Source organism: Zootermopsis nevadensis, unplaced genomic scaffold (genome assembly GCF_977971745.1).
Source record: "Zootermopsis nevadensis isolate Lab colony 2312 unplaced genomic scaffold, Znev_1.0 Znev_ptg000028l, whole genome shotgun sequence".
NCBI lineage: Eukaryota > Metazoa > Arthropoda > Insecta > Blattodea > Termopsidae > Zootermopsis > Zootermopsis nevadensis.
The window spans coordinates 8,476,751-8,495,665 of record NW_028259160.1 but is presented as its reverse complement, the minus strand read 5'-3'; the positions used below and the strand labels follow the sequence as shown (position 1 = coordinate 8,495,665).

General features: G+C 39.2%; 1 protein-coding gene across 3 annotated transcripts in view; it reads left to right on the top strand.

The window, feature by feature from the left end:
- Positions 1 to 18,782, top strand: part of LOC110832308 (uncharacterized) — a 74,760-nt gene extending 55,978 nt beyond the window's left edge. For all 3 annotated transcript variants that reach the window (XM_022069186.2, XM_022069185.2, XM_022069189.2), the window contains one exon: positions 18,078 to 18,782. In XM_022069186.2, coding sequence (XP_021924878.1) covers positions 18,078 to 18,711 — 634 coding nt within the window. In that variant the 3' untranslated portion in view covers positions 18,712 to 18,782. The remainder of the gene's footprint in view (positions 1 to 18,077) is intronic.
- Positions 18,783 to 18,915: the final 133 nt, after the last annotated feature.

The window sequence follows — 18,915 nt, the reverse complement described above, 5'->3', positions numbered from 1 at the left end:
GATAAGCGTAGTTTTGTACTTTGAAGGAAGCTGATTAAGTTACTTGCCCAGTTCAATCCAAGGATTCCTATTTTATCTTGTAACTAACTTTTAAGTGACAATAAAGAGGCTGTAAGCCAGCTATGCACCGCAAGAAGGCAGCTCTGCACGAAACAACTTTTAATGGGCGAGCACTGAGGCGGGAAGAATATTGTAATATTCTCATTGCTTTTAGTTTGATGCAAACTTCATGTTACTTGAATTGTTTCTGCATAATTACTCATAAAACGTTTTTAATAATTAGTTGTCTAACTATTCGTCCTTACTGCCTCTCTCAGAAAGTTTCTACAATCTTCCATGCGTTAAAGGCAAGAACTGGTACTGTGTTGTATTTCCACCCCATTGCATTCTACCGTCCAAAATAAATTATTCGCTTTAATGACGTCACTTTCAAAACAAAAAATGGGCTGGTTTGCTGCTTGCAACGAGCGAGCCGTCAATTTCTGTGGAGTTTAAAAGTTATTCCAGTTTTTTGTTTTACAAATATGCATAAGAACGATCCATACAAATTGTAAATGACAAAACAGAAGTGTGTTTTTGGTGTGGGTGTACTGGTAGTTCTCACTCGAGGAGGGTAGATTAGTGTGAGAAGGACCTGATGCTTCATTGATGTTTAATCTGACGAAATTTCATATTGAATATAACGAAAAATGAAAATCGCATATAATTCCGTGCCCTGATCAATTTCTGTGTGTGATATAGGATATTTTGATGTTTTGAGGCATCTGTTTGCACATGCCCCACGCATGTTACACTCGACGTATTGAGAACGATGCCACGTATTGGGGGAGAATTCAGGCAGAAGCAATACTTGTCCCGAAACGTGATTCAGCGCCGTGTAATCTGACAGAAGTTTACCAACGTTTCAGAGTCACTTGGCTGTCTCCATCATCAGGGCGATGAGTCATATATCCCAGTGTTCGATTAGCCATTGTGATCGGCAGCTTGTTTCTTCCAGTAAATCGAAAACGAAATGTATGTAGCCAAGTGGCTATGTATATAATAATGTTAAAACCAAACACCATTTTTAATAACGTATACTGCTCATAAGGAACCATGCATTTGTAAAGGACTAATTGGTTGTAAAGTCGGCTGATTTGCGCAGTTTTATTTTAGACTGCTAAGAAAGCAAATCAAAGCCAAACGACTATTCTTAACGTGGCAAGCTCTATACCGACATGGATATTTTCTCCATTGCGATTAAAATTGTTATATCGCAATGAATCGATCTTCCCGAATTAGGCAAAACATTTATTCCACTACAGATTGGCCTATAATAATTCAACGACGTTCCTGTTGTGTCGTCGTTTGAACAAAGTGCACTGTTTCAAGGTAATCTTGATGCAACACCAAAAGGTAGGGGTACAAGAGTTTTTGTGAGCAAGTCTTAGTGTACTGTGAATATTCTTATACAGGGTTTTATAAAATTTGGAGCAGGGGGAGTCGATTACGTTTCTGAATGCGCGGCAGATTTGCTACAACCCGTCCAACAGCCTTAATAACAGACTCAGTTATCATATACGCGTTACTATACACAGCTAATGTCACATATCCCCTTGTAATACACTGGTAATCCTAATAAGTGCAATGGAAAACTGATGTTTTGAGGCATCCCACTGACAAGTGAATATTGGTATGCAGATATTGTATTCAGTCTGCTAATTCAGTTATGAAGCATCCATGTTCTGGCTCGTGATTTGCATTGGGTATAGGCTGGTAACTCGTACGTTGCTAATGCAGTGTTTGTATTAAGGTAATCGCTTTATTAGATGTTCCGGGCGGTTATGAAAAGTCTAATTCTTGGTTTTTGATGTGTTTTCCAATCACATTTAAAATGTGTTTTCTTCGAAATCAGACTTAAGTAAAATATCTTCTTAATAGGGTATATATAAAATGCGGAATTAGGAGACGGCTTCCATATATGAGTAACTGCTTTTTTGCTAGTGTTGTGCAGCCGACAAGAGGAGGTCCTGCAATTTTGGGTTTGGTCTGGGACTAAGAACACCTCACGGCTTGAAGCAGCAAGTTAACAAAATGTTACAGTGGCTCTCGGACTTGGATTTATTTTGTGGGTCCGCGATGTGTCCCACTGTTGGGTTTCTGTTGCCATGGGAACAAACATTCGGGTTTCATAAAAAGGAGTTGAATTTTTTGTATAACGGTTAGCTTCTTAAAGAGGATTGTGCTCTTCGGAGTTATTTATTTATGGTTTATGTAACGACGCTGTGATCAGCTCATTATAGAGCCTTACAATACGATGATTAGCGAATATTGAATTGGAAAGGAAGTGGTTTTGCTTACTTTAAGATACTATTCCGACATTTTCCTGGAGAGTCTTAGGAAAAATACGAGAAATCAGTCAGAATAGCCGGGAACCTCCCGAATATGTAGCGGCAGCACAAACATCTCACTGTGGCGTTTGATAGTTTATTATAAAAATTATTACGATATGACAAAGAAGAATGACGTTTAGATTCATAGAAGACGTGTTTTCTAAAACGAAAGTATCCTCCTTTTTGCGCATGTGTTTAGTTTAGTAATTCCATTTTACACATCGTTTTCCAGTTCAGTTCCAGCGCATCGCCAAGTGGCAACTGGCGGATCTGATATTTCCTTATCTCACTCGACATCTTTGAGGCACAGGATATTTATTTTTTATGTTCAGAACTAGCGTTGCATGACCCGTCAAAGTTGACGGGTCCTCCGTCTGTGTTCTTTCCTCAATGTGAGTCCGTAACAGGTCAACGAATATAAACGCATATTTTAATCTTTGCGTTTTTATGATTCAAAACTGGAAGACATAAGATTCAGAATAAATCAATATAACAGGCATTCCCGCAATTTAATCTGCGCAATTTTCCTCATGAATATAATTTTGATCTGTTTCTGTAGCTCTTAAATAATTGAAATTTACCACATTATTGAAGGATTTAACTATCATCTTAAGACTTTGTCCTGCATTCTCTCCTACAGATTTTGCACGAAACTCTTATGTGTGGTAAATGTTACAAATGTGTCGACGATTCGAGATTTTATGAAATTTTCTTGTTGTAATGTATTTATTTTGACGGATACTTACAAGAATCACTCACTGGCTAGAATAATTTTTAATCTACTGCGTCACAGGCCGAAAGTAAGCATAGCAAAGTTATGCCTTCTTCACCAAACTACTTATTTTAGTGTACTTGCTTCTGTGTAAAACCCTCGCGTCAGAATATACTTTGCGGTTGTCACTCTGGAAGCAGCCGCACGAGGGAGTTAATGAGCCGTGTGGATCGTTGATCGTTCTTGTGGATCACAGTTTCATGTTTTCCCTTGGCGACTTCATTAAATCCATCAGCTGAGGCTGGAACAGTTCTACAATACAGTGACTGCATCACGTCCACACGAGTTCGTCTGGTATTCTAGTCGAATGTTTCAGGTTCGATTCCGCTATTATTGGCGTGAATACAATGAGTTGTCATCTGTTCAGAGTTTGACCTTACCTGAATGTTCAGCCATGTGTGTTGAACCGGGATGTTATCAGCGTACATTATAAATCACCATCATTTGATCTTTACTTGTTTAATTGAAATGATAAAGTAATTTGGGGTGTAGCTCCAGCCGTTCTTAATATTGGTACAGATTGACGTGTAACGTTTGGTGGTGTTGTCAGATCGTCATTTGAGCATCAGACGGTGATAGGCGTGGTCACATGCTGAAGAGGCGAGGGTACAGCTTCCTGTCTCCGATGTTCCTGCATCGTGATACTGGAATAGAACTGGGAAGTTAAATTTATAACTGACAGTCCTGCTGGCCAATAAGTTCTGTGCTGAGCGCTGATATGAGGGAAATCTAACCCTGGCCAGATTGTAGTGAATGTCTTCCTACTATCTGTTCTTCTTCTGAAACGAGTTAACTTGTTCACATATTTGCCACAGACAACCGAAGCGTTTTCTCTGCTTTGTTTTTTTTAGCCTGGTTTGAAGACGATGCAATATCCGAATGCTGCTATGATTTTTAAACAGTTCAAAGTCAGTATAAATCTTACAGTAGGTACGTCGTATGGACGTTTTAGCAACCAAGGGATAAACAAATATCGTTGACTAAATGGAGTTAAGTATGTTTTACAGAAACAGCCCATATGCAAGAGTATAATCTGTAACATTGCGCCGTTAATTAGAAAAGTGGCAATTATCTTGTTACAGATTGTAAAGTCGCATATTTAGCGTTTAGAAACTACGTGTATTTCGAATTGAAATGCACCTTTCCATAGTAAGATTTGAGGTTTTCACAGCGGTGAGTATGAAGATTTCTGTCTTCTGAGTTGTTGTCGCCCTGATGACGGAGGCAGTATGACCTCCGAAACGTTGGCAAACATCGACCAGACTACACAGCGCAACAATCCAGAAGACAGAACTCTTCATACCTTTCCATGCTTTGTAATGGAATGTGACCCACATGAATTCTACCCAAGTACAGAAAAGATTCAATATGCAAAGCCTGAGATCATAGAGCTCTTTTTGGTGCTTTGTTCGTGAAATGGATGTTGGAATCACGTTGTGAAACAGTTGCATGGAGGAGTGGTAGGAAATTGCTTTGGAATCTATTTTTTGTAGAGCATAAGAAATTCGATTTAACATATAACCCTCGTCGGTTTTGTTCTTTGTTTATTCCGTGAGTCGTGGCTTCTCATACAGACTCCATCTATAATAACAACAGTCTGAGTCGTAAAGTCGTTGAAGCCCTTCAGCTAGATTTAGTGACATTGGGTACCCATTTAGCGGATATCCCTTGCTATAAATTCGTGTTTGAGCTTCCCAAGGTAGGTGCAAAGAGTTCATTGCGCTCCTGAAATTGCAGATCGAGTCAGAAGAAGAAAATGTGAGATTTCTAGAGGATGAGTCGAATAAAACTCGTGTGATTAATTCCTAGTCAGCCGTGCATTTTGCGTTGTAGACAATATTCCTTAGACTACGTAGTCTCACACCTCATTGTCTGTGCCACGTATTAATCCGCGTGCGTTTTTTTATATTACTATGCCATCCTGACAAAAAACAGTTTCCTGCTAAGAAATACGTCTCATTAGTGTCATGGCTGCTGCCCTGAAGATGGGGACAATATGTTTCTCAGAAACTTTGGCGTCTACCGACGAGTCTGAACGGCGCCGAAAGCCGGAAGAATGTACGTCAACGGAACTCGACTGCTGTGATGCTTTGTGCACTTTGCTAGCCTTGTTCTTTCTATAATTAACGTAACGTTTCTAAGTACGATGGTAGGTAAAATAAATGGACGCTGTTCTGTTAAAATTTATGTCGCAGAAGTTTTGGGTCTTCAGTCATCTGCCAGCCAGCTGCATCTTCGTTCCGTGACTGGTACTTATTTCAGTGCAGTTTTATCAGTGCTGATTCTGGAAACTGAGGCACTTTTATTTCTGCCGATAACTTTAAATGACTTGTAGCCCTGCAAGAATATAATAAATGTGTAGGTGGTTAGGATACGTTTTAGCGTTTTGAGAGACAATTTAAGATTGCCGATCTCAACCTTGGAGTTATGTAGCCTGCTACATTCCAGTGTAGAAATAATATGCCAGCTGACAAATACGAAGAAGAATTGGATAACTAATTAAAATATAAAATTTACAAATAGAATTGTTCTCTTAAACTTGGTAACTTTGACATAAGTTCCCGTAATTATACCACTAAACTAAAGGAACACTTCATCAAGGGAACAAAATAAAAAGTTGACTTCCCGTTATCTTATTGACGTTGCGTGTTTTTCGTTATTAAAAGTACATATACAGTTTTAGAAAGGTAAGCAGATGAATACTGCGACTTATAAGAAGAGAGACTTCGTGATATATAAAGGTTTGTTCATTCAAATAAAGTTAAAAATTGATGATAGACTGTCGGGGTCGAATGTCCTGTAATGTTTTCTCCCCGTAAAGGTTTCTGATGTATAAAGTGAATAGAGAGTCTTTCATCAACTTCAGTCGCCGCGAAAGCTTCACTTTTTACAAAGTTAAAAATTGTTGGGCTATGCTAAGTCTGCATTCTCTCTGGTTTCCCGCTTGCTGTTCTTGTTAACTTTAATCAACTCTTCCACCGTTGTTACCATTTGTTTTCCTTTTTACGCTACATTTCTGTCACTTCTAACTCTTACTGTCACGTCACATCACATCTGCCCCAAATCCTATTAATTATTAAATTCATTCATTTTGATACTGGGGGATCACCAAACCTTGTTTTTCTCTCAACATTTATTGTCAAATGACGTTATTTTATCCCAATTCGGATGTAATATTGCAGAATAAATTAGCTCGTAACGTGCGCTTTTCAAGGAAATGGGCGAAGTACGATCTGTCTTGCTTGTTGTCAAGCTGCTTATGAATTAATTGATTGCATTGATAAAAGTCTTCTCTGAGAAGCTGATAGTCATTTAGCTAGTTAAGAATTTCCCTGTCTTTTATGGAACCATAACGTTCGATACCTTGTCCACAAGAACTCGTCACATGTAACATTTCCGAACCAGATGAATCCAATCCATAACTTCCCACCCTATTTCCGTGATACGCATTTTAATATTATCATCCCATCTATGCCTGTGAGTTGTGATGGTATCTTCCCTTCAGGCTTTTAAACCATAACATTGTATCGCATAAACAACGGACAGGAGAATTAATAAAGTCTTCTCGGGCTATCAGCATTGTTAGTCGGTGTTCAATCGCCGACGTTTCGAGGACCATCTCTGTCCTCATTTTCAAGGCCGTGTGGCGATTGATCACCAACTAACACGGCTGATAGCCCGAGAAGACTTTATTAATGAACGCCGCCGTGAAAGCTTCACATCATAGGACAGGAGAACGTTTGCGAATGCATTATGTCGCATTTGAGTTTTACCTTAGGCTAGGGACCCACTGGCGCGACTAGCCGCGCCGCGTCAGTGGGTTTCGCACCTGTAAAAAACAATACAAATAACAGCCTCGCGCGACAACACTCGACACGCCACACGCGGCTAGTCGCGCCAGTGGGTCCCTAGCCTTACCCTAGACGCCCTTTACACCACTCTTGTGTTTACTTTTTCTTTGTGTTTTCGTCTTCTAAAGGGAGGATGAGAAGATGCCGTTGCGCGTTCATATCTCTCGCTTTCTGAGAGCCTTGTACCGAAGTGATGTAGATTGTGTTGTGAGGTTTATTCTTAAAATGAGACGATATAAAAGGAAGGCTTATCTGCAGGAGGTTCCTTTGAGACATTGTCTCGCTAGATAAATGTTACATATATTCAGATGGGCGAGAAATTGCGAAGAATAATAGTAGTAGGTTCACCGTCTCAGCGTCTGAAATTAATAAAAATAGAGCAGAGAAAGATGGCTTCTAGTTAATCCGGATTGAGGTGTGACGAAATATATGTGTAGTTTATAGTGAATTCGTATTTCGTGTTCGTGTTTAAGGGCTAGTTCAGAGCAGTTTATTTAAAACAAGTCGGTGGAAATATTTATGAATGAAAGCCACTTTGCGGTAATTACTTTTGTACACACAGTAACATGCAGTAATCCACTGAACATGCAGATAGAAACCAAGTATCAAGTTTGAAGATGTATTACGGGCTGTTGCGCTTCGTAGTCTGGTAGAAGTTTACGGACGTTTCAGAGGTTCTTCTACACGGCGCAACAACCCAGAAGACAGCTGTGGCCATACTCGCCGCCGTGAGAACCTGAAATTTTACCACGTATGAAGTAATACGAAAGTGTATCTTTGTAGCCTCGATGTTTATCTGTTCATCCGTTGTGGTTGGAGATTACAATTCTATGCAAATATTACAGTTATGTACATGCATGACTTGTGCAAACAAGTCATGCCTATATTACTTTCATCGGATCCATAACGGTCATTATAAATCCTTTGTCAAAAATATTTATTTCATACTGTGTGAAGGTTGTGAAATTATTGTGCTGACTTCTTCTGTTTGACATGACGCCTGTGATTGTTCCGTTGTAACAAGTAAACCATTTCTTTTCTCTCTTAAGTTGAAATGTTCTGCTCAGAACTATATTTCGAATACCTCGGTCTTTTTCCTTCTGTCCATATGAGAAACGAAGATTAACCATTAGTGCACAACAGGAACAAATATAATTTGTAAGCTTACGTGTTTAAATCATTTGTTTTATGTGAATATCATACGAAATACTCCAGATATTTTGTTTCTTTCTTTGTGCTGTTGTTGAAATTGTGATATGTATATTTATAATTTACGAATTGGGTGGGATTTGGTGTATGCATATTTTAGTTGCAAGATTAGTTATAAATCTAGTTTCCATAATTTGTACTCTCTGCTTGTTAAAAATATCTCTTCTCGCCTGGTTGTTGATAGCTATCTGGCAAGCTTTAATGCTTTGATACATTTAGTGGCATTCCGCAGTTAGATGGAGGGCGTAATCCTATTGTCCGTGTGGCATTAACCACGTCTCTTTGATCAGCACTTGATTCTACCACATAATGTGTCGCTTCTCCCCTGCCAATATTTAACGGTTAAAGTGGGTTTCAGTCTGTCCTACTTTCATAATTGTCCCAGATGAACACACTACGCTATCCTGTGTTGCTTCTGGAGAACTCGGTAGAATCTGTTTCGCTTCCAACACCCTCATGGTAATACGCTTCGTGCCGCGATGATTTTTATACTCCTACATTCCCGCGTAACGTCTCGGTTCCTGCTATTTCATGCAGATCCGCATCACATGTGGTGTAGAAGATGCCGAATTAACATGTCAAAGACGGGTTTACGTGGAATTATATTTTATTCCTTAGCTGTATTACTTTGATAGTAATTTGACTGTGCATATTATGTAGGAAGTTGTGCATTCTTATTTATCGATTTAATGTTAATATACAAAATTTTAAATCTGCCTGTTTTTTGTATTGCCGTGGAACTTACTGAAAAGGTGCTCACAAGAGCATTACGATCTAAGATGGTTTGAGAAAAATGTACACTGAGGAGTGTTATAATTTATATTCCTTATCCGACATTTTCGAGCTATTTGGTTAGTCTGTGCTTAATCTGTAAAAGTGGTATTTTGGACTTTGTCCATAGTTTGTATTTATAAAAAATACAACGTGTACGTCTGAGGCTGGCTCAACCATGGGGCCCAATAGCTAAATTTTCTGTCCTTCCCCTTTTTGTCCGAAGACGGAAGAAGAAGCTGTAATTTTATTAAAATGTAGACGAAAAACAAAGTCCAAAATATCGCTTTTGCAGATTGTAATGTACTTTCGTCAGAAATCTTCAGAATTCATGTACTAAATGCATCCTCGCCCTCTGTCCTTACACTTTACAGGCAAAGTTTGAACTTGATGTTCTCATGGCGGTGAACATTTGGGTTATGATATGGTTTATTCCGTGTAGTCTTGTTGGTAGTTACCAACTTTTCGAAAGAGCCTTTTGTCACTTTAGGGTAGAAGATGGAGGCAGTGGATTATCCGAAACGTTGGTAACCACTTACAAGATTAACAGCGTCATAACCCAAAAAACCAAAGCACTAGTTTCAAGGCATCAGTGAACAAACGAAATTCTGTGAAGAAAACGTTTTAGTCACAATAGCAAGGGATGGAGCCCATGTATGAAGACGTTTCTGAGTGTTGTTATATGCGCCATATTTAGAGAAAAAGTTACCAGAACAAAACTTGTAGTCACTAGGGATGTTTCGATCCCTAGCGAGATCGTCGACGGCGACTGCAGAAAGGAGTTAGCGTACCTGAGCCAAGTGCAGGAGGGAAACAGCTAAGTCACAACCCTGTGGGAGGCTTTACTTAAGCTCATGTCTCGTGATTGCGCAGGTTGAGAAAATGTAAAAACGCGTGTGCGTTAAGAGCTCTAACGTTGTTAATACTTTAATAGCAAGTAAATAAGGGGAAAACAAGTAACTTGTATGCCCATATAGAAATACTTGAAATTAACGAAAGAACTCAGTGGGCCTGAATTTAAGAGGTAATCTAGAAAGCGATGATTATTCTCCACGAAACATAAGAATGAATTCAGGGACCATGAGTACGGTTTTCCATCACAGGCTGTGAAATTTAGCAGTAAATTGAGCTTATGCATAAACAATGTGTCTATTAATACTGAAAGTGTGTTCTGTTTATTGAAGTGCCAACTTACGAAGAAGCTAATTACAGGAAAGTACTGAAAAGGAAGCTAAAATAAATAACAAACAACACATTAGCTATGAAAGAATAACATTAATACAAATACAATATTAATAACAGGTAACACGAGATAAGTGTGCAGATTTAAAAAATAAAGACTGAAGAGTCTAGGTTCTGGAATGAATTAAACGTTAAACAACGAATCACTAAGACAAAAGAGTTTTTGAGATAACCGTGCTGGGGAGAATATTTTGACATAAAAGAGAGCAGTAATTTTGAGATGGGAAACTGCATAATGTGAATATTAATAATTTTTACTCTGTATCAGATATCCTCTTATCATGGAGAATAAGGTGGGGGGATAACTTGATCGTTTTTCAGACCTACGCGTAGATTTGAGGGTTTTCAATGGGCAAGAAATACGGGGTGATAGGGCCTGTATTCTTTTGTAGAAACATTGTGCATGCTTCTTTCTGGAATCCTGTTATACGCGAACAGGCCTGATTTAAAATTTCTGCCTTTAGTAATTTTAGATGTAAGTTGCATGGAAGTTCTGCCAGTAGTACGTTTGGATAGCCCTGGCTCGAAAGAGACGTACAAAGTTCTGAGAAGGGTAGCGGCAGGAAGCAAACTTACTAGTAATGCGATTTCCAGCGAAGCGTTGAACAGCAGGCGTCCAGTTCCAACAGAGACGTAAGTAACTCTTCTCCAAGTGGTCTGTACGTGACCCGCAACTTGGTTTTAAACTTGTCGGTCATGTGTACCAGGACTCGTTGCCCTGGTATCGATTCTGCTGAGTTCTTAAATACTTTTTACTTCATGTGGGCCAGACCGATAACATTATTCAGCAAACCCCTTGAGTCTTCTGGAGATATTTGAAGGAAAATTTCACTGTGCTACAAGACGTTCTGCATAGGACTAAGGATTCTTACTTGCCTTGGTCCCAGTTCAACAGTTCGAAGCCTTGCAAGTGAAGATAGCTGTCTTCTGGGTTGTAGCACCGTGATGAGTCGCCCTGATGATGGAGGCAGCAAGTACTTCTGAAATGTCAATAAGCATCTACCAGACTACACGGCGCTACAACCCAGAAGACGGCCATCTTCATACTCGCCGACGTGAGAACCTCATATCGTACAACCTTGTATATCTTTTTCTATGGCTTGACGCGACCTCCAATTTGGGACGGATGGTACAGCTTCCAGATGTGAATATTTTGAATGAACATTCATGCACAACCGTCGGCGAGTGGTCGTTCATGCAGAGTATCGGGCATGAGGTTAGCTCTCAACGGTCCTTCATCGCTTAGGTACGAATCGAATGAATTGGACGCATTGCAGAGGACGACCCATATGGCTTTTGAAGGACTTTGTTGTTGGTACTTGGAATGTTACAAATTCATATAGGAAAGCGCGCCTTGTCAAGCGTCGGTTCTTAAAATGTTTGGCTTAAGAGAAAATGCGACCGGTTGACTTGACAGCCCCCTGGTTAATGTAGCTTATCGTACGCCGCTCGTAAATAAAGTGTAGAGGCTTAGAACGTCTGTGGAGCTGTTTTCCTTTTAGAACCTTGGGCTGTACGTAGCCATACCCAATTAAAAGTTACAAAATAACCACAAACCCTCCAGGTTGTATTAACAGGTTGTCCTGTTTTTGCTGTCATGAGTAATTTAATACAGGAATTATGAAGTAGGATGGCAAAGAATACCCCTGCAAACTGATATTCGGGTCTGTTACAAGACTTAATTGATTTACGCTTTGAATCTCGAAGCTCGTCTTAAAAATCCCGTCCCTACCTCAAAGATTACACAGCGCGTCCCCTTGCAAAGATGTTTAGAGAAATGATCTTTATTCCGAGAATCATAAAAAACCCATAAAGAGAATTTAGTGGGCAAAATTCAGTTAATGTGCTTTAAAAATTACGTAATCTTGATTCCTAGGCATCTTGATATGTGATAATAAAATAGCACAATAGTAGTATTCTAAAATATACAGTATTCACCTGAAGATGATCCTACTGTGATCGAAACAAGTGGTATGATTAACAGATGAATAAAACTTAAAATAGTTGATGTATTATTGTTTCGAAAGGGTCAGTTTGTTTTCATAGGGTTTCTTATAGTTGTTGAAGGGCCTTGCATAATCGATGAACTGCCGGTGAGTGGCTTGTTCTGTAACTTCTTCGTGCCCTCTCGTTATCTGCTTTTACTCGGATTCCTCAACTTGTGTGGTACGCTGCACATGTCACATTCCACCTGCCTCGCCGTCCACGCTTTGGCTGACAAACACCGCCTAGCTTTTAAAGTGTCATCACAGTTCTTTGGACCTGTGCATTATTTATGAGTCTATTTCTGATACGCTTCAATGCACATTTCGACGAATCAAATAGCTTTTACATGATACCGTATAGACCGACAATTGCGAAATGTCTGTCTTGCTTCAGATATTTTTATCCAGCTTAGATGTGCTGGCATCACATCTGGCTAAACTTATTTACACAGAGGCTTTTTAAAGGCTCTGTGCATGATATCTTGGGATATTTATACACAGTCATTTATAAGGGAATCGGGAGAAAGCGGTCTTGAGCCACGCTTAAAGATACTGCCCCCAAAATTTCCCACAGAAGACTGATAAAAACCACTATAACTCTTTGGTAGGATATAAGTCGGATTTTAAGTGCTATAGAAATGTGCTTGTGCCCCACGTTTTTTTTTGTTATGTTTTTGATACCAGCATTTATTTTGTGGTGATGTGGTCGACATTGTACGCACGCAAAAGGACACTGCCAAAATGCGTTGTCCACCGAAAATTGCACCCAGAACAATCTAAGCTCGAATTTTAGTTCTGTGTGCTGGATAGAATAACACTCGGCTTATCTCCACAAGCTTCGCAGCAGAAGTAAAGAACATATTTCTGTAGTATCTCAGGATTATATTACACAAAGCTTCCTTGGGTTACAGGTGTTTGGTAGCTTGAATTGTGAGTTATTGAATACGAACACAAATCGCCTTTCCAGTGGCAGAGTTCAAGTTCTGCGGTCTCTGCTGTAGACCCCGTTGTTCATCCAGGCGACCTCCTACCATCCCAAGCGTCGGAATTCTTCTCTTGCCGATAATTACTGTCCCGACTCGACTGGGCCACTTCAAACTTGTACGGAATCTCTCTGGAAAAGAGGAAAAGAGATAGAGGATAAAACGAGCAGGTTACGAAGAGGTGGATATAGGCAAGGGTGGGGGTTACAGTTTTGCACACAGACATTTTTGCGAGAAGGCCTTTTGTAAAATCTTCATTTGGAAGACCCAGGCCGGAAGGGGGGGGGGGGTTGTAGATGTATCATTTAAGACGGAGTCTTAAGGAATAGGTTGTAAGGATGATAGATGGATGATACTGGCTAAGGGCTTTTTGTTTTCATTGATGATCTTCAGGTCCTGCTACCCACAGTAGTCTGTTATTTTGGGTTCTTCTTATTCTTCTTTGGCCTTTACGGATTCGACCTTTTATCCTGTTCCATGTGAGAAATAATTAGTTTAGTTATGTACGTAAATACGCTTGTTAGTCTGAAGACGGACTAATTTATTATCAGTATTGGTCATACACCAATTATTCAACGGCGAAGGTTGTAGATACTCTACACCAGGGGTTATCAACCTTTTCCAGACCTGGGGCCTCAATCGTCTTTCTTACCGACTCGCGGGCCACAAGGATGAGTACAGTTTATTCATACCCCGTGGTAAGTTATTATTTATGTTATTAAATTATGCCTACTGTTCCTGACAGGTTCACTTTTTTCTCAATTTTCGTTAGGAAATTCAGCCATTGGTGAGGCACGTGACTGCTTTTGCTTGATCTGTCTTTCAGTGTCATACTTAATATCTGTTGCTGTTTGCAAGTATTCATCAGTAAGACGATCCTAGGTTATTTGACATTTGTCATTAAGCTGAATAGTTATTTACAGGATCGGTGCTGCTAGATACTGGTGGCATTATTAAAGCGTGCTTTCGGATACAGGTAACTGTTTTTCGTCACACGGAATGTGACAATATTAAAAGAAATTAGTGTGGGCCCGTGTTCCACATGATCCTGTTATTGCACGCCGTAATAGTTTAGGTATGACAACAGAAGGAATGTAATTAGATTGCATATGCATCCGAAGTATGCTGATCTCTGGATCTGACATTCCAAACACATTTGTACCTACCGATAAACACGTCTCTGGGTATAATCTATACGAACATAATGAGCATTCTTCGTTGTTATGATCTTGTAACCAGGGCATTCCTTACTCGCTCGAAGTTTGCGGATGGAAACGACTTCCATGTATGGAGACTACAGTTGCGCCGAGATTTCAAGATCCCTAATCCCTCCCTTCTGTATCTGGCGCTGCTGGTTGCATTTCGGGGGGCTGTTGTCAAATCGCCATTTGAGCGTCAGACGGCGATACGTCGGTGCGGTCACAAGCTAACTATTAATTGTGTTGGAGGTATATTATATGTCACATCACGGTAATGACATCATAGATTAGTCAGCCTTAACTTGAGCCATCCCTTTATTTTAATCTTTGCAACTTTAAATTAAAACTAATAAACAGATCCGCGGAATTTACGTCAGTGTCATATTATTTGGTTTTATATGTGTGCAGTTAATTATGGTGTTGGCGCTGATTTAAAAGTAACTTCTTTTACGGTAGGGTCTGTCTAAATGTTGTTAGGCTTCCTATGTGCATTAGATATCAAAGTTTAGCGCACAAATAATACATCATCACTTTACGAAAAAGACCTGTCTAATGTCATCGTCCACCACTGGCGAGGAAATGCAAACACTAACTTGGTTGGACATTTTGTTACAGAAACATTACTCTTCCATTCAAACTGAAACTCTAGAAATGCTTGTGGGTTCAGCAACTTCGTTCTAAATATAACTTAATTTTGTTTTTCTTGGGATGGATATTGTTAAACGCATTCAGAACATCTCGTCGTTCTTTTATTATAAGTATTTAACCACTTATACGCCCTCCGAATTTATCATTAGCTATTTTTATCATCTTCGTTGTCATTATAATCACTCAAGAAATTATAATAAAACTTTTGTCCGCATGAATAAACTATAAATCTCTTTCTTTAATTTCTATCTTGAAACGTAACTACATTACATCGCAGTGTAAGAATATGGAAACGGGAAAAACTGACTTAGTACGTTTGGCGCCATTGGAAATAAAACTTGCATAATACAGCATACATTATTCTTAACGCTGGATTCAAGACAGAGTCCTTCCCAGTGAGACGCTTCATATTTAAACGCGCCACGACGACCTCACATCAGTGATTTATGACACCCAGCAATGCCAGAATGACGTTTCCTGTGTTCAGTGTTATTTTGTGTTGGTGAAAAATCGGGGCTTCATGTGGCGTCAGAGTGGAATTCAAACTTTTTACTAGTTTTGAGATTTGAGTGTTTTATTTTTTCGCCGCCCGACTGTAGCAAGTCATTATTCATTAGAGGCGTGAAATTATTAATGTTGAGAGCGAGGATGGTGCCATGTGGGACTAATATTTATCATTTATAACCTACTGTAGAGTATTTACTGTTTACAGTGATTAGTTAATGCCCTGTGTTTTCAGTTCGTACCTGATGTGGGCCTGCTGATTTATAGTGGATGTTCAAAAAACTAGCTGCAACCTCCACTCTGCTTTGTTCGAAGTGATTTTATTTTCTACTAATTGTATTTTATCTTGCTTTGCTGATTTATTTACGAAGTGTATAAAATAAAATGGCGAATGGGAAACTTCATATGGGGGAGATAAGAAACGCTTGCTTAGATTTTGTCAGAAAACCTGAACTATTGGGAGGTGTAGGGACCCAGAAAAAGGAAAGAACATGAAAACCAGTACAAACCAAATCCCGACTGCTCCGTACGACAAGCTGTTTCATTTTAAAACCTGTGAACTTTTTTCTGTATTACTATATAACTGCTTTTCTGATGAAAATCTTGCCCTTTTATCATCATTGTAGTGTCAGATCCAGCTGTACTCCATGCACTGTTATATTATACAATACTTATATCGTTACTTTGTGGCACTTTTTAAAACCATTGTAATGCGTTTGCTGAACGTCTGTGTCTACCATTTTTATGTATCATAAATCTTACTTCGTTGATGTTTCGGTGGACTCAGCATTAAGAATAGAGTATGTTGTCTTGTGGATATGAAATACAGAGTATGGGAGGATAATGGTAAAATTGAAATAAATGGTGTGTGAAGGTGTAGACTGGATTCCTTAGCTCTGGATAGCGTCAAGCGAGTTTAAAAATAGTGCTGAGGCATTATTAAAATCTAGTATTAAGGAAATAAGTATTAGGTGTTTGAATTTGGTTGAACTGGCCTGTTGTGATGGGCTAAGTGGTTGATTATCAAACTAATGGGCTCCACAATAGCAGTGAGTTAGTTAACTTGCTTTTAAGTGTCAGTCAGTCGGTGAGTTTTGCAAGAAACGCTAGCTTAGATTTTGTTTTGCGTCCGCTTGAAATACGCAATAAAATTACTGTATTTAAGGCACTTTGCGCTTAAGAAGCAATACCTTAAGTAATACAACCATATAAATATGAACATCGATATACCGAATTTTGTGCCGGTAATGACTTTCTTCCTTGCAAAAACAATTTATGGCAGAGGTCGTTGCCAGTATTTAGCACATGTGCTTTGTACTGGAAGGTCACGGGTTCAAATGTTGGCCCCGTAAACAGGCTATCCTAATACAAGTTTTTGTGGTTTTCTTCAGTCCGTCCACGAAAAAGCCTGGATAATCCCTCAAACTAGATCACGACCGCTTCTTTACATCCTTTCCGATTCACCATTCATTAATCATCCTATCATTCAACGCTTTCGTCTGAGCTCCTGTCATTGTCGTTAAATAAACCACAAAGAAACAAAACTGATATTTCTTCTCGTTTTGTGCGGTTTTCCATGTAGTGCGGCCTCTTTTCTGACACTGCTGATTGGCGTGAAGTATACTGACACTTCTGAAGGCGCAAAGCTTTTTCATACGCTCGAAGCGCTAAGTAATAAATCTTGCGACGGCAAGGTCAGAATTTTCACACACATTTCTTCCGCAGGAATGTTAAAGTTATCCTTGTGCTTGAGTAAGAGCCCCGCCCGAATACGTTTTACCACTGTGAAGAAAGCCCTCCCTGTCCATTGGATGGGTCTCAGAGCTAGTATATCGAACAGAAAGATTCGTACGCAGGAAGGAGTATTATTTTTGTATAATCATTTTTCTATATACGATAACTTCCTATTCCTGGCCGAGCTACCAGTAATTATTGTTACGAATTTTGTTTTGAAAGTTTCCGTTGTAAGTCTTCGCGATCAGCATCTTTTCCGTCTTTTATTTTAAATTCTCTGTTAATGCGAAACGACTACTAGACTTATTTGATGTTCACGCAGAATATGGAAGTAAGTTGGCAGTTATTAGCATCATCGATGGTTGGTTGGTTGGTGAACTTTTTTTTAATTACTATTTCCAGTTACTATTATCATATCATGTAAGAAACAAGATAACCATGAAGTGGGATTTGAGGTTCTTAAGACAATGAATACGAAGATGATTGTCTTCTGGTTTGTAGCTCCATGTAGTCCGGTAGAAGTTACCGACATTTCAGAGGTACTCGTTGATGTAGGCAGCAAGCACCTCTGAAACGTCAGCAAACTTCTACTAGACTACACAATGCTAAAACCCATAAGACAGCCATCTTCAAGAAAATCATGGTATGGGGTCTATGTGCTGTCCGTGTGTGATTAGTTGATTGGGAACTGTTAGATTTTTCAATAAAAATGTGTTCTATAAAGTGTGAATTTAGATACTTCCATCATTTTTGACTGGTAATTTTCTATTTATTACATAAATGTTAGAAGATTACTCTGTGTTTCAGGCAACAACAGCAGGTGAAGGCAATGTCTGAGACCAAGAAGAAAAAGAAAAAGAAGTCTAACTCAAGCAGCTCAGATGACTCAAGTGACATCAGCAGCAGTAGCAGCAGCAGCACTAGCAGTGACAGTGATGATTCCAGCTCTTCTTCAGACATTAGTGACTCAAGTGATTCCAGCAGCACTTCTAGTTCCACTTCTTCAAGCAGTAACTCCTCTGATTCATCAACTTCAAGTGATTCATCATCTTATTCATCAGATGATGATTCAGAAAAGAAGAAGAATAAAATGCATCATCCTTCAAATACTAATTCTAAGGAAAAAGGTAAACGAGGGAATATTAATCAAAATAAAACTGCAGCATTTCCTGAGGAGGGTACTCTTTCTCATGCTCCAGTGGTAACTACAACAGAAGATAATGCAAACTCATATGATGATGATGATGATGATGATGAGTCTTACAGAGACTACACACCCATGACTTCAGTACTGAGTACAGTGGTACGAGTCCCACAGATTACTTCATCACACAGTAATATTGAAGATGTTGTTATGAAGCCCCATGCAGATGAAGGTAAACTGAAGTATAAAAAATGCAGTAAGAAAAGCAAGAAACATCACCACACCCAAGACAGATAGCAGAGAACATTTGAATGCCATGGTTCTTGTTAGTTGAAAGTGACCAAATAAATATCACATTTCCTTCATTATGATTTGTAGTTGACTATTTTAGGCTTTGTACTGTGACAGAATAATTAAATTATGAAGATTTCTGTCTTCTGGGTTGTTGCGCTGTGTAGTATAGTCGATTCATCGCCCTGATGATGGAGGCAGTATGACCTC